This window comes from Macadamia integrifolia, chromosome 5, assembly GCF_013358625.1.
Source record: "Macadamia integrifolia cultivar HAES 741 chromosome 5, SCU_Mint_v3, whole genome shotgun sequence".
Taxonomy (NCBI): Eukaryota; Viridiplantae; Streptophyta; class Magnoliopsida; order Proteales; family Proteaceae; genus Macadamia; species Macadamia integrifolia.
Window position 1 is genome coordinate 25,261,595 of NC_056561.1, and position 16,050 is coordinate 25,277,644.

A 16,050-nucleotide genomic window follows, 5' to 3' on the forward strand; every position below is an offset into this window, starting at 1 on the left:
ATCAAGCTTGATAGCACAAGGAGGAAAGGTAAGAAGAGCCGTGGTGTCTCCGCCAATAGATGCAGATGAGATGGTAGACATGGTTGCTACTCAAGGGGGCTGTGCAAATAGAAGACACACTAGCCGGAGAAAGAGAAAGCACCAAAATAACCAAAAAAAGCTAGAAAACCCAAAAATCAATGAAGGGTAAAACCCTGAGAAAACGAATTTGGGGATAGTTCTAGAACAAAGACCTCAAACGAAAAAGTGGTCTGTACATACCACCACAATGATAAGAGGCACCAATCGCAACAAACATCAAAACAATCAGAGCATCAAGCGGGGAAAAAGCATCCCAACAATGAAAAAAGTTCTCAGGGAGAAAACCCTAAAAAAGTGATAAAAAAAAAAGGTTCTAAGTCTCTCAGATCATTGTAGAAGAGAGTCTAAGAGCCTAGGGGAAGGATGGGTGGAGCCTAGAAACCCTCTTGGTGGTTTAAGAAGTTCCCACCACGAGAGAGAAGCAGATGAAGAGAGATGGAGGGAGGTGCAGATGAAGGAGGCACTGGGAGAGAGAGAGAGAGATGAGAAAGAGGCAAAGATATGGAGAAGAGAGAGAACCCTTAGGGTTTCAGATCCTAAAGCTCTGATACCATGTTGAATGGGGTAATGACTTGTTTCTAATATGACACCAGCCTTCTTTATTTATAACAATGGAGAGAAGGTTCTAGAGAATTACAAAGGCCATTAAACCCCTTAATGTCTGTTTGGTAACTAATACTTTTCCTAAAACCCATAAAACCCATTATTACAACACTATAGAACATTTATCTTAGACTCATCAGGTAGGTGGAAGATTATAAAATCTGCCTCTTAAATCTGGAGGAAAATCCCAAGTCTTAGGACCTTTAACTCTTAATACCATTTCCTACATCATTGGCAATGGATCTTTGACTTCCCTCTGGTTAGATGCCTGGCATCCTTTCCACATCCACCATTCCTTGATCTCCCCTAGGTCCATCTGCTCATCTGGTTTGAGTAAATCTGCCACTATCACCTCCATCATCTCTAAAGGTGGTTGGTCTCCCCCTTCTACTTCCCCCTCTCCCCTGGTCATCGAGGAAAAGTAGATAAAATCATTTGGCTTCCTTCTTCCTCTGGAACTTTAAGCTCAGCTTCCGTTTGGGACTTAATTAGATCCAAAGGGCCTCTAGGCCCTTGGAGAAACATCATTTGGTTCAAAGGTCACATTCCCCGCCACAACTTCAGGGCTTAGCGAGTTACCTGTAACTGCCTTCCTACACAGTCTTTCCTCATCTACTGGCACATTCAAGTCCCCTCTTCTTGTTGTCTTTACCAGAATGGTTCTAAAGATGTAAACCATCTTTTTTTCTCCTGCCCGTTCTCTTCCTCTGCTAGAGAGTGGATTTGGATCGACATGGCATTTGTTGGCTCCTCTATTTGTGATATTGTTGGGAAGCTTGCCTTTTGAGTCACCATCAACCATATCTAGATGGAGAAAAATCTTCATAGATGGACCTCCAACTCTCGCTCCTTAAATATGATTTGGAAAGCCATATGCTTTGATGTTAGCTCCAAGCACAGATCCCTCTGCCACCGCACTATTAGAGACACCCCAAGAAACATACTCATTGTTGTCTCCAAGGGTATCCCCTTCTCTATTATTTCCCCCTTGATAGGCTTTTGGCTTTCAAGCTTGCCTTTCGAGTTGTTCTGCAAAGGCTTTTAAGTTAGATTGCACCTTTTTTCTGTTTGATAGGGCTTATTGGTCCTCCCTTCCCCCCCCCCCTTTTCACTTGTATATTCTTCTCCCTTTTGGTAATAAATTTAATTATTTATCTAAATAAACAAAAACCTAGTAATGATGAGAGGAAGGCCTAGATATTTAGTGGGGAAGGAACAAAGAAATAAGCTAATTAATTAGAGGAGGAGAGCTTTGGAGGTATTAGAGACTCTAATCAAAGAGAGGCGGGGATTTTATGAGGTTGACTAGAAGGCCAGAAAGGGATTCAAAGAGGTAAAGGCAGGGCATGATGGAGAGAATAGAAGAGGGGTCAGGCTTAGAGAAAATCATAAGATCATCCACAAAAGTAATATGGGTCAACTTGAGAGCTTTACAGTAGAGAATGGGAGAGATGAGGTGGTATCAGTAGAGGATTGGATAGATCTAGAGAAGACTTCAAGGGCAAGGGAGGAGAGGGGGCAGCCTTGGCGGATGCCAGCAGCGAAAGGGAAGAAACTAGCAGGGCTACTATTGATAAGGACATAGAAATGGGGGGAGGACATGCAAGGATGGATCCAATTGAAAAAGACAAGGAGGAAACATCTCAAGAAGGGTCTTAGTGATGAAATCCCATCTGATCAAGTCAAAAACTTTATGGATGTCAATTTTCAGCAAGGCAACAGGGGAATGGGCCTTTCTGGTGAAACCCTTGATATTCTCATGACAAAAGAGAATGTTATCAGCATACTCCTACTAGTCATGAAAGCAAATTGGTTAGGACCATAGTTTAAAGTATCGGTACATATCATACCGTATTGGCCAATACGTATCCGTATCGGCCTTTACTGATACGATACATAGAAATTTTAAAATCCTTTTGTATCGATATGTAGCCTACAATACACACCAATATGCACTGATACACCATCGATACGCACCGATACGTACCGATACTCTATGGAAATAAAAAATAAGGTCAAATGTATGTTTCGGTATATATACATACCGATATGGTGCGGTCATATAATGGCCAAGATGGGTAATTTTTTCGGAAAAAAAACACGATTTTTTTACGGGTTTTTGTTCCAAAGTTGATGCCAGTCATTTTTCTCTCTAATTAAAATAGAAATCAAGGTTGGGAACAAGGATTTTACATTTATGGGCAACTACAAACCTTGGATTCTTAGTGCGATACTCTCAATTTAGTGTTTATGCATAATATATGTTATCCATAGCTTCTTTTAACTAATTTTTATAAAAAAGTGTGTTCTATCCATTTATATGCGTGTCTTTAGCACATCTTAGCGTCTTTCTGATACAATATGATACCCTTCGATACATATCTTAATTTTGGCCAACCGATACGATGACCGATACTATAATCCTTTGTTAGGACTTAGGAGTAACAAGGGAGTCAATCACTAACTAGAGACGATTGGTAAAATCTTTGCAAGAAATTTGTGTAAGAGGTTGCATAGGGAAATGGACCAAAAATCCCATAAGGAGGTAGCTCCTTTTTTTAGGATGAGACAGAGAAAGGTATTGTTCACACCTTAGATTTGAGAGGGACTAAAGAAGCTTTTGATGTCCTTGACTAAAGTAGCTTCAACAATGGACCAACAGGAAGTGAATAATCCCATACTAAAACCATCAAAGCCCGGAGCTTTGTTTGGATTGTGGGACAAGATGGTGGATTTAATCTCATCAATGGAGGGTATGGCTTGAAGGAAGCTAAGAAGAGGTGGTGGGGGAGGGACGAACTTATTGAGCAGATAATTAGGGAAGTGGGAGGGGGGAGAAGGTGCCATAGGATGAAGGATGCTAGAAAAGTAAGCAACTGCTTCAGATTTAATGGCATCATGCTGAGAGAGGATGGTTCCTTCATTTGCAGTGAGCTTGGAATGGAGTTGGAGTTAGATCTCACCTTTAGGGATCTGTGGAAGTAGGGAGAATTAAATTTTCCAAGCTACAACCATTTGATGGGAACTTATGCTCGCGGAAGCTCTCTTTTTTAGCTAAGGGGGAGGAGAGCCTAAGGGAGGAAGCTTTTTCTTCCTCAGCAAGGAGAGGGTTGATTCAATGCACTTGAAGGCAGGATTGGATGGAGGCCAACTTGTCTTTGCACTCGAAGACCCAAGAGGAGATGTTGCCAAAGGTTGAAAGATTCCAATCCTTGAGGGCCACTTTGACATTTTGAGCATCCTAGAAAGGGGAATGAGGGGGTGAAGGCCAGAACAGGGATGTCCCAGGCAGAGCGGACCAAGGGAAGGAAATCGAGGTGGGACCACATGTAAAATAATTTGAAGGGCTTGGGGCCAAAAGAGATGTAATGCTGAACAAAGCGAGAGATAAGGTTGTGATCAGAGATACCAAAGAGGGTAAAAAATGGCATGGGAGGAGGGGAAGGAGGTAAGCCAAGCTTCATTGGCAAAGACTTTGTCAAGTTTTTAAGAAATTCTGTGGATGCCCTTCCTTTTGTTGTGCTAAGAAAATTTAATTTCCACCATCTCAAGTCTTTAAGACCAATATCTTTCAGATAGTTGAAAACTTCGATGACAATGAGGGCAATAAAAGATCAACCAAGTTTCTCATGGGAGAAACGTACAACAATAAAGTCACCTCTAATACCTCAAGGGAGGGAGGAGACATGGGAGGAGAATGAGCAGAGATCATCCCATAGGGGATTTCTCTTTGGGGCACAATTGAGGCCATAGATGGTTGAGAAGAAAAAGGGGTTAGCACCCAAAGGAATGGAAATGGAGAGGTGGATGGATTGCGAGGAGGTGGAAACATTAGTGATCAGAAGCTTAGAAGGATTCTAGAGAATCCAAATGGTCCACAAGGGTGGGAGGAGTAATTGGATAGGAAGGACCAAGAAGAGGCGATGGAAAAGGCTCTACGGATCACATTGGCCTCAGGGACTTTAGTTTCAAGGAGGATATAGATGGCCGAATAGTTGTTCTTGATAAGAGATCAGATAGAAGCTTGTTTGGACAAGGAATTGATATCACGGACATTCTGTATAAGCCAGGGGACCATTGTAGAGACTGAGGGGTGTCCAACGGAAGCTGTGAAGAGCAAGAAGCATCGGCCTGCTTAGATTAATTCCTGCTTCTTCCCTTGTATCCTTGGACAATGGGGGAATGCTTGACGGAAGAATTGCAGTGGCTGGAAGAAGCTCTTTAAGAAGTCTTGCGTCAAATATGATGGCAAGTGGCTAGGGGAAGCATTAAAGGACTTCAGGGGGGCTAAAGGGTCACTCACATCAGGGGAGGAAGTAAAGAGAGCTATCGAGAAAAGCGTCGTAATTGAAGAAGGGCCCAGAGGGGCAAGGTATCATCCGGAAAAGCGGGGCTCTGAAAGGGCAACGCAGAGCCAACAAGGCTATCAACTTCATCAGACAAAGGACGTGACAACAGCAGCAAAGAGGACTGAGAGATGGTGGCAGCGACTGGGAAGATAGAATCATGGCCAACAGTAACGATGGAGGAGATCGGAGACGTGGCGGTGATTGGAGACATGGCGAAGGAGGCCGCTGGGAGTGCAGAGGCCTTCAAAAGGCAGGGAATCGCTAGGAGAGCGACAGAGGTGGTGTGGTAGAAGTTGGGCAATAAAGAAAGATCTAAAGGGTTATGATTAAGAGGAGGCGGGTATGGGTTAGAAGGACCAAAAGATGTCAGGTTATGGTTGAGATGGATAGAGGAAGCGGGTTGGGTCAAGTGGGTGTTAAAGAGATTCAGGTGGGTTAGAGGGGGTTTGTTTGGTGTAAGATAGGTCAAGTGGTTTGGTTTAAAAGGATGAACCAAGGCATTTCTAAAAAGAAGGGGGAGAAGAGGGAGCAAGACAAGAGTTAGAAGAATTAGGGATAAAGTCAGTGGAGGAGGCATGAGGGGAGGAGATAGAGTTGGCAAGCGGGGTGAGAGAGGAAGCTGGAGGATGTGATCAACGAGACAAGGAAGTGGCATCTGCGACAACCTTAGATCGAGGAGAAAGAGCATAATCCTCATCATCAGAGGTTGTAAGGGATTGCAGCAAAGAGAATCGATTGTGACCATCGGTAGATGCAGCGATGTCCAAAGGGTCGAACTAATAAGAACAAACGGATAAAAATCAATGGTGCGAGAAGCCGGAAGAAGGCATGATGCTCCTACTACGGGGATGACGAGAATTGCTGGAATTCCTTCCATGGCAAGTATCTTTGTAACCAAGGAGTTTTGAAGGGTGGCAAGGCGGAGGTCATCTGGCTCCCCTCATCCACAGGCCTCTTCACTTCTACCTCTACTTGGAGCCATATTCGTTCTCCGGGTCCTACTGCCCCTTAGTTCAACATCATCTGGTTCAAAGGTCATTTCCCTCGTCACAACTTCACTGTCTGGCAAGCTTTATCCAACTCTATTGCTACACAGCCATTCCTCATCTTCAGGAAAATTCCAATTTCTCCCTTCTCTTACCTTTGCTGGAATGGTATCGAAGACACTGATCACCTCTCTTTCTCTTGCCCCTTTACCAATTCTATTTGAAAAAGTGTTTTTATATCCTGTTGGCCTTCCAGCAGAAGAGAAGAACTCGAGGGAAGAGAATGGATCTGGGTAAATATGATTTTTGGTGGATCCTCCATTTGTGATATTGTGGGCAAGCTAGCCTTATGCACAACCATAAACCACCTTTGGATGGAGCAAAACCTTCGTAGATGGACTTCCAACTCCCGTTATTTTGATAAGATTTGGAATGCCATCAATTTCGATGTGAGCTCCAAGCTTGGCTGACTTCGTCACCGCTCCATTAGAGACACCCAAGTAACAGGCTCATTGTTGTCTCCTATGGTCTCCCTCTTTCTATCACCCCCCTCCCCCTTGATGACCCTTTTGTTGTAACCCCCCCCTCCCGGCAGATTTTGAGGGCTGGCCCTTGTGCTTTGGCTTCCTCTTTTTGTAGGCTTTAGCCTTGGTTCTTCCCCCCCCCCCCCAATGTACATCCTTCTCCTGCATGTAATGAATTTATTTTATTCATCCAAAAGAAAAAAAAAATGCAACATCTCTTTTATCTATAAAATAATGACATTAGGACAAGAAAATAAAAGAGATGCCAGCCCATCCAAAGCACTGAGAAGAGCCACAAACCGCTGGACAAGAAGCACCCCAGGAAGGATTCAAGGAAAACCAAAGGACCCCTACCACTGGCTCCTTGTAACAAAGCTTTCCAATCCACACCAGCAACCAAAGCTTATAAGAAACAAGAAATTTATGATCTTTAAACCAAGCTTCAAAAGGGATTGCATGATATGACAGGAAACATTATAATACAATAACATGATATAATAATAACAATTTATTGATCATATATAATGAAGCTGGGCACTTTGAATTTAGTCACTGGCAATAATGCCACCAGACAAGGAGCTTCTTTATTATCAATATTAAATTGAACAAGGCTCTCAAAAAACTGCAAACATTCCTCTTACTAAACCTCAAAAAAAGTTTACAAGAAAATCATTTTTGTATCTCTAGAATCCATCCTCACATATTTACTGACGCAGATGAAAGCCAAAGGTGGAAGTCCCCAAGTCTAAAGGGACGCAGATAAAACATTGTTGCAAGCTTGAAATGTACCAACAAAACATACATCAAGAACCAAGAAAGCATCAAAGCATGTGGCTGAAATAAAATTTGGCATAGAGGGTTCTACCTCAAATCGCAAACAATCTGACAGAATAGAACCAGCTGCACTAGCCTCAATGAGCACAGTACTTCTTCCATAATCTCTCTCTGTATTTCCACTGTACTTTTGATCACTAGGGAGCTCTGCATTGGGAAACAAAACCCCTTCAAGTTCCATGTTAGCCAAAGGCTCATTTTTGTCGGTACTCTCATACAATTTGCATGCAGAGGCTATGACAGAACTTCGTGGCTCTCTAGCTTCGCAAGCATCGCCTTCCAAGCTTCCACTCGGACAGGAATCATCAGCCATCTCAAGATTAGAATCCCTACCATACTACCCGTCCAGTACATTAGATTCTTCTATTAAATAAAAAACAAAAACAACAAATTATCTAATTAAAACCATCAGTAGGGCAGAGAACGTACCACCAACAAAGTAAAAGCAAAATAGTGCCTAGGACTAAAGAACTACGTGACAAAATTTTACAAATCAAATCCTTACCTCAAAATGAATCAAATCTTCTTGCGTTGAACTATACCCATCACTGTCTATCTGCTTATGAGATTCATCCATGGCCATCATCTGTCCTCTATACATTTTGCGCACTCCCTGGTTTAATACAGTGCTATGGGGATCCACTGTCTCCTCCTGAGGAAGTTCACCAGATACTAGATTCTCCAAGAACATTTTTTTATCAACATTCATATCTTCATTCTCATTGTGTTCAGAACTTTTGTATTGTGCAAAACTACCTTCTTGATATTGACCAGAAACATTTTCAACCTGCAAATAGAGCACATCATCATCTGAAGGATGCAACCAAAGCATGTAACAATCTTCATGGAGCATATGCTAGGAAGCAAACCATTGGTGCAACCAGCAAAAGACAATTAATTACCTGATTGGTGGTTCACAAAGTTATAATTCCTGGCAAAAGAGAAATGAAAAACCTCTAACCAAGTTATCTTATCATCATGATGCAAAGGTGCAAGTGTGTAGTTTTTTTTTTTTTTTTTTTTTTTTTTTTTTTTTTTAAATAAATAAATAATTCATTACCAAGAAAGAGAGAATATACAAGAAAGGGTTGGGGGGAGAAGCGAAAACCAAAGGGCAAAAACCCTAGAAAAAAGGGGGGGCTAGCAATAGGAAACAACCGAAAAGGAACATCAAGAGGGGGAGGACAGACAAAACAGAAGGAGGAAGGCCCCAGGAAAAAACAATAAGCATGTTCCTTGGGGAGAGCTTCTAACAATACTGCACCAGAGAAAATGGATTTTGCTGGTGAAGTCAAAGTAGATGGCCTTCCATCTAGAGTTAGACATCCATCCAAAGGTGATTTATGATGGCACAGAAGGCAAGTTTTCCAACAGTGTCATAGATAGTAAAGCCTGCAAAGGTGCATGTGTGTTGCTTCCTAACAATGCCAAATTTTTATGAGTTGTTGACACATTGCAAAATTCTTAGTCCAATAACCAAAAAAAGGAGAAAATAGCAGAAATTTGTTTAAACAGAAGGAATAAATTATCACGAAAAGTCCCAGATAAGATCACCCCACCTTTTCATTCTCATTTTGGTTTCAGAAACACAATGCAGATCTTCTTCATGAGGAGTACGGCATTCCCAACAGTAGAACAAATTTTAGCTACATTCAATATTCTGACCTATTTTACCAATGTATGGAAATATGGCTAGACTACAACTCCAAGAAGGCCAGGTGGAAAGAAACTCATATCCTCCCATGGCTATTCCACTAAGTTTGAGTTCATATCTTTCCTACTTAATTGGTTATCATTCCCGATCTATTTGCATATTTTGTACTTCGATTTTCTGTGCCTTTAACTTCAAGCTGAGTACCACTAGAGTTGGGCCAAGTTTAAAAAGAGCACCTCAAACTCAAGGTGAGGACTAAGTACACTCATGGCCATCAAGTAGGTAGGATGAAATTTGGACTTGGATCAAGATTTGGAGAGCCCTACCAGGCCAACCTAGAGTATTAGAGTACCAACCACTCATCAATTCTAACAATTTCATTAACGGAACTTCAAAAGAACCTTTAGGGAACAATAGACTCTTCCATTGAAGTTGTTCCCCTCTCCCTAATTGTGGTGAATTTAGAAACATTATCCTCAGTACTGCAGTACCTACCTTATTATAGGAATAACCATAGGCCCTCTGATGTAGATCCACACTTTGGGAGGATCTATCAGAGGAAGAAAGGCCTAGCCAAGAAGGTCCTATCAATCAACACTTAAGTCCACTTCATTTCACACCCTGCCAAAATTTGCCAAGGTATACGGCACTGGATACCAACATCCAGTCAGCCTAACCTTCCACGATCACAGTTGCAGTATCTTAATTTCACAAATGCCAACAAGACCACAACTAAAATCAGAGTAAGCTAAGTAAGTCATACAAATATCACTGGTGATGTACTAAAGTGATAAATTACAGATATACAATATTTTTCTATTAACAACCCACAGGTGTAATATTTACATCTTACATATTTCATCAATATTTACATCAAAAGGAGTAACTGAAATAGTAAGAGTGATGTCCATCAGTATCCTAGTGTCTCATAGACACAAACCTCACGTCCGCTGCTAGAGTTCATCCTACCTCAGCATCTAGAAGGATAAAGGAGAGGGGTGAGCACGGGAATGCTCATTAAGGGGTAAAGGCAAGCAAGCACACACAACATAAGATGCAGTGTAAAATCCACACAAACATATGATGCATAAGAATCCATTAACAACATAAGATGCAGTGTAAAATCCACACAGACATATGATGCATAAGAATCCATTAAGAGCAAGCACACACAACATAAGATGCAATATAAGTTCCACACAGACATATGATGCATATGAATCCATTTATTTATTTTCCTACTTCCATTACTAGGTCCATCATATGATATAGGTGCTATGCAGGGTAGGTGGCATTCCCTACCCTGTACGTTGGGCCTCAGGAATACAAGCTCGCTGCAAGCGGAAGTTTGTAGGTCCTGAAATCCTACACAATTTGTCTCCCTGCAAACCTCTAAAGGTAACCCCAAACAGATAGCCATGGTCCCGGAATCCTACACAATCGGTCACCCATGCTGTGAACTTCCACGGTCCCGAAATCCTACACAATTGGTCACCCGTGCTATTTTCACCTCGGAGTACAATACGTCGTATTCTCAATAACATACCACCCTTTGGGATTAGCCAATACCTAACCCCCTACTGGCAAGGGGTGTAGCACCATGGTTTATGAATCCTAACCATGCATTCTATATGCTTCCATATCATACAACACTGGCCATCACTGTAATACCGACCTCTAAGCCCACGGTACCGAAAATGTTACAAGGTGCCTCAGACCATCGATGTTACAATCATTACCACTCATCATACATCACTCTTCCTCTGACCTCTAGGCCCATGGTACTGGATAGAACCTCGGCCACACCATGCCCTAGACCGTCAGAGCCACAATCATAACTATGCTACTGACCTCTGGGCCCACGGTACCGGAAATGCACTTCGGCCACACTGTGCCCCAGAACGCCAATACCACAGTTACAACTGTGGTCCACATCCATATAGCCACATTCCATATTCACAACACACAATCACATAATCACAATGGCTTACCTCACTTACCTCTGCAGTCCAGAAACCTATCCACAGTCTTGCCAATCCATATTCACAAGGTAACAGATACTAATAGCAACAACATGCATAACAGCAACATAACAAGTCATACATTCACATAATTCATGAAAAAATAGAAAATAATGTAGAAACACTCCGTAAAATAAAGTCAAGCACCCCTCAACTTGTTACCCAAATCACAGTTGTTACCGTTGAGTTCCCGTCACCGCATATCCTCGCCGTGTGGTTTATGTTCCTAAACCAATGTGTATCATTCTATCAACATCCATAACATACTTACATCATAATTATTATCAAACTAGATTAGATAGGGTTGTTCTTATTCCCATTCCCTTTTATAAATTTTCTGTTCAAGTAGGAATCCTATTCACTTTCATAATTTCTAAGACTAAAGCCCATTGATAAACCATCAATTAAGAGCTGTACTGTCCTTATATCATGTCTGCAGTAGGTTCAGTAGGGTACAAGGCAGTACAGTGGCCTTTCTAGCCTCTGAAAGCTCAACCGGCTGGAGACTTCTGGAGCCAACCGGCCTGCCTGTAGTCTCCCGTTTGTTGTGTCAATTCTGCAGAATTTCGATTCTGCTAATGTTCTGCAGAATTTAAACTCTGTATTTCATGCATACTCCTCTGTTTTATGGTTCCATTCACATATTAACCTTATAATACCTTAACTCAACTCTCTACAAGTCCATTCACAATTTCCCATTTTTAATTTTCTTGATTCATGCATGGAATTCAGCAAGAATTTCCAGATTTCCTCAAATTCAACTAGTTCCCTTTAATTCCAGCAAATCCCATGTTAATTACTTGATTAGAAATGGGATACCAATGTTTTGACTTTCTAATTGGGTGTTCCATCTCTAATTTTGTTTGCATGCATTTCTAAAACCATAACTAGAGAAACCCTCTTGAAATTTCACCTTCATCACATCTTGCAATTCTGTCCTAAGGGTTTTGGTAAAAAATTTGGCTACCTAGCCCTATTCGGCCTCAATTTAAGGAAATCCCTAACTCATTTAGGAGTTCCTAATTAACATAATTCCAGAATCGGCCTTGATTAGCAAGATTCCCATTTCAGATTTAATATCTCTTTCCATTTTCATCAAAGAACAAGGTATCATGTACTCTATGTCCTTAATCCTTGCTGAAATTTCTCAGATTTTTACCTTAATCCTCCAATTCAGCCAATTTAAAGATGAATACTCACCTTTACATACAGATACATGCATGTGGCTGAATTGAACCAAATCTGATGCATGCAGTCAAAATTCCCAGTTTTTTGGGTGATTGCATGCTTGGAGCTTGGTTGGAATATTATTTACATGCATATAACCTGTTGTACAGCAGTATAGAGAGATGAAACTTACCTCTCTGAACAGGTACAGCCACAGCTCAATATATGCAGTAAAATGTCAAAAGGATTTCAGCTTGGACAGCCCCTTGCACCTCTCATCTTGTCTTGCATACATCCTTTTCTACAGCAGCAGCAGTATCTCAATAACACCAGCAAGAGAGCACAGCAGGAGCACAGAAAACATGTAGTTGCAGCCCCAAAAGTACATGAACAGCAGCCCTTCTTCTTCTTCTTCTTCTTCTTTCTCCCTTCCTTCTCTTTCTGTCCAAGTGAGAATTGAAATACTAAAGTCGGTGGTGGCCTTTTTTATAGCCCCAATTCCCTAGTGGAATGTTCCACTCACTCATAATAATATATATATAACTTACATTATGTCATAATATGACTACATATATAATTAATTACATGCTTAACTTTAAATTATATAATTCTTATTCTAAATTATTATTTATTTTATTTTATCATAACAGACTAATAAAAATAGGTCCTCATGTCAAATTACAAAGTGGGACTCACCACAGTCAAAACTGACTATTCTGTCCAGTCAACAGGCCGGCCTGTCATTTCTAGAACTCTCCAGCTTGTTGAGCCAGATTTTCTCTTTTAGAGTCTATTTAGTCCCCTTTTTATTACTAACCCTTATGAAAGGTTAATAAATACTTGTTGAACCACTTTTCTTGTTGTTTCTTCCAACATTGTTGACAGAAGGCACAGGAACATGTTGGGTCATTCTTTCCTTCCTGGCACTCCACTACTGCCAACCAAACTAGTGTTGGCTCTGTCAGGAACATGTTGGGTCATTCTTTCCTTCCTGGCACTCCACTACTACCAACCAAACTAGTGTTGGCCTCTCTAGCCTGTTACTTTTGCCTGTTCACAGTTAATGTAAAGAGGTGAGATTTGGGGTGTTACACTTCAAGTGGCTAAATTAGTTCTTAGAATGAAGGCCCATTGGGCCCATCAATTCTAGCTATAGGGATTTAATTAATTGTAATAAGTGCGGCCCATTGGGCCCACCAATTGTAATGTCCTATATGGACTATTAGTTACTTAGTTTACTCCATGTTGGAGTTATAGTCCTAGTCCTATTATGAGACCAAGTCCTGTTAGGAGTGTCTAATCCTATTTGGAAACTAGCTCCTAGTTATGATAGGATTGTTATTCTGCCCTCTTTAAATAGAGGAGCCTATGTACTCATAATTTCAGATTTGAATAAATAAAGATTGTAGTCAATTGCTTCTAAACAGCCAAAATAGTTGTGGGTGAGATGCCTGGGCCGAGATAGCCACCCACTCACAATTCTCTTGGTTCTTGTTTTTTTATTTACTTCAGCTCATTGATAATTGCTTGCTTTCGTGTGCACTGCCACTGTAAAAGGTTAAAAGTTCAGATCTGTCCAAGCATTCCAGCATCAGAATCGACTCAACAGATTTCTCTCTCTTAAAGCCTGCGATCTCTCTCCTCGGGTTGAAAATCAAGAAAGTAAGTATCTCCATAACCCTCCATCAAAAGTTCCCCAAACTTTTAGGTTTTTGTACCCTCCTTAGGGGCTGCCTGTGACCCAAGTCGCAGCTCATTCTGAGCTCCACAGTGCTGCAGCCGCCTCCCCACCCTCTAGATTACCCTACACAGGAGATTTTCTCTCTCCTGCTGATTGTCTCTCTTTTGGGTTTATTTCTTGGTTGGGTTGCATACTTCTTGTGTGGGTTGTCTCTGGGCTTCGTTCCTTTGTTTCTAAAGTCTTTTGATTGTAATTTGGGGTGCTAGTTGTATTGTTTGGGGTTATACATTATGGGGGTTAGTTCATTGTATCTACTCCTACAATACCCTAACTTTATCCTGACTTTCTTACCTTCCCTCTTAAAAAGCAGGAAAAAAAAAAAAAAAAAAGCCCAGTTTGCTCTGTTGTAAGACACCCTCAAAGTACAAAATGTTTGCATTTCAATTTTCTTGCCACATTTCAAAATTAGACTTTTAAAAACCACTGGCTACTTTGTAACTTTGAAGGAAATAAATAATAAAGAAAACATAATAGCAATTATATATTGTATTAAGCCTTAACAAGAAAAAGACAACTTTACCCCTATCTCTTCAACAGCATCCTTTTTCCCATTTGTCACAGATGAGACACAGTAGAGTTTCTTGTTTAGCTTCTGCCAATGTGACTCATCCAAGGTATCCTGAAATACGAGAGACCACCTTAAAAACAACAAATGAATGTTCCACGTACATATTCACAGAACCCTCTGTTAAAAGAACATAGCATTTGGTACCTTTGCACAAAAAATGTACACATTGACTGCTTTTGTTTGCCCTCGCCTATGAGCTCTATCCTCTGCCTGGAATATTTGTTTACATACATCAGATGAAATTGAAACATGATACAACTAGGGTAGACATTGACTATCAACAGAACATATCATTATTTCAAAAGGAAGAAAACAGTCATGAGGTCATGTATAATTCCAACCATTATTCAGGATAAGGAAGTAAAATTTATAAATGAACCCATCGAGCAATTGAGCAAATGGTATATTAGGTGAGAGAGGTTCTTGATGATGCATGGACTCAATACTTTGAACCATACAAGTCCATCACTCATACAAGAACCTTTCCAATTTTTTTTTTTTTTTTTTTTTGGGGGGGGGGGGGGGTTATTAAACATTCCACTAAGATATATATATTAACAATATGTAATACAGGTCCTAATGCAGGCCCAGTCCAAAAATTGGTCGTATTTTGCTAGTAGTCGATTATAGGATTTTGTTTTAAATATGTTATAATTGTAATGGGCTCAATTATAAGGCCTAAACTATAGGTCCATAAGGGTACACAAATTTCGTCTTTTAATTTAGTATTCTAGCATGTGAGCTGTCTTAGTCTTGGAGATTAAATAGTTTTAGGCTAGTAGTTTACCTATAATTAGTATTATTAATGCTAATTTAATTAGTTTTAGTGATTTACTACATCAGGGTACATAATTTTCTCATTGTGTCAAAACTATATCTAGGTATTAAAGCGTTTACATTGAAATTGTGTGTGGGTTGTCAACTGTCTCCTCTCCCAAGTTAGTGTTCACAGTCCCAGACTCCCCCCTCCCCCCAACCAATCTCCTCTTTCTTCTTCTCTTCATTCTCTCTTTCTTCGCCATTGCAAGCTTCTGAAATCAACAAATTTGTAAGCCTTCCAAGCTTTGTTTGATCAGTAGAATAGTTCAGATCTGGGTCCGTGGAGCCAGCTGATCTGATCTTTGATTTCTAATTTGGAATCTAACTTGATCGGTTGCATCATTGAATCTAATGCAAGGTTCAAGATTTCTTGAATCAATGGATGCAGATTTATTGGGACTGACCAGGGAGTCAATGATTCTCTGGATTCTGTTGCCCAAGATTTTGGCAATAAATTTATACAGAAGATTGCAAAGGGAGATGTGCCTGAAATCAAACAGGGAATCTGCCCCCTCTTTCTTGGGGATGAGACAGAGGAAGGTGTGATTGATCCTCCGAATCTGAAAAGGGTCGAGAAAGAAGCTTCTTATAGCAAGAATGAGGTCAGGACAGAGCGGAGAAGAATCTTATACTGAAGCCATCCAAACCTGGGGCTTTATTGGATTTGTGGGAGAGGACAGCAACACGGATTTCACCATCAAAA

General features: G+C 40.8%; 1 protein-coding gene and 1 long non-coding RNA gene across 4 annotated transcripts in view; both read right to left on the reverse strand.

Moving 5' to 3' along the window:
* The window catches only part of LOC122078292 (DNA annealing helicase and endonuclease ZRANB3), a 107,751-nt gene that overhangs the window by 21,849 nt on the left and 69,852 nt on the right, over positions 1-16,050 (reverse strand). For all 3 annotated transcript variants that reach the window (XM_042644224.1, XM_042644222.1, XM_042644223.1), the window contains exons 13-16: positions 14,673-14,738; positions 14,481-14,579; positions 7,883-8,164; positions 7,409-7,714 (exon numbers count right to left, since the gene is read on the reverse strand). In XM_042644224.1, the coding sequence (XP_042500158.1) occupies positions 7,409-7,714; positions 7,883-8,164; positions 14,481-14,579; positions 14,673-14,738 (753 nt within the window). The remainder of the gene's footprint in view (positions 1-7,408; positions 7,715-7,882; positions 8,165-14,480; positions 14,580-14,672; positions 14,739-16,050) is intronic.
* Positions 10,265-14,438, reverse strand: LOC122078293. The gene is made up of 2 exons (XR_006140024.1): positions 12,413-14,438; positions 10,265-11,278 (listed from the first exon to the last, which is right to left on the reverse strand). It is a non-coding gene; the product is annotated as an uncharacterized LOC122078293 (long non-coding RNA).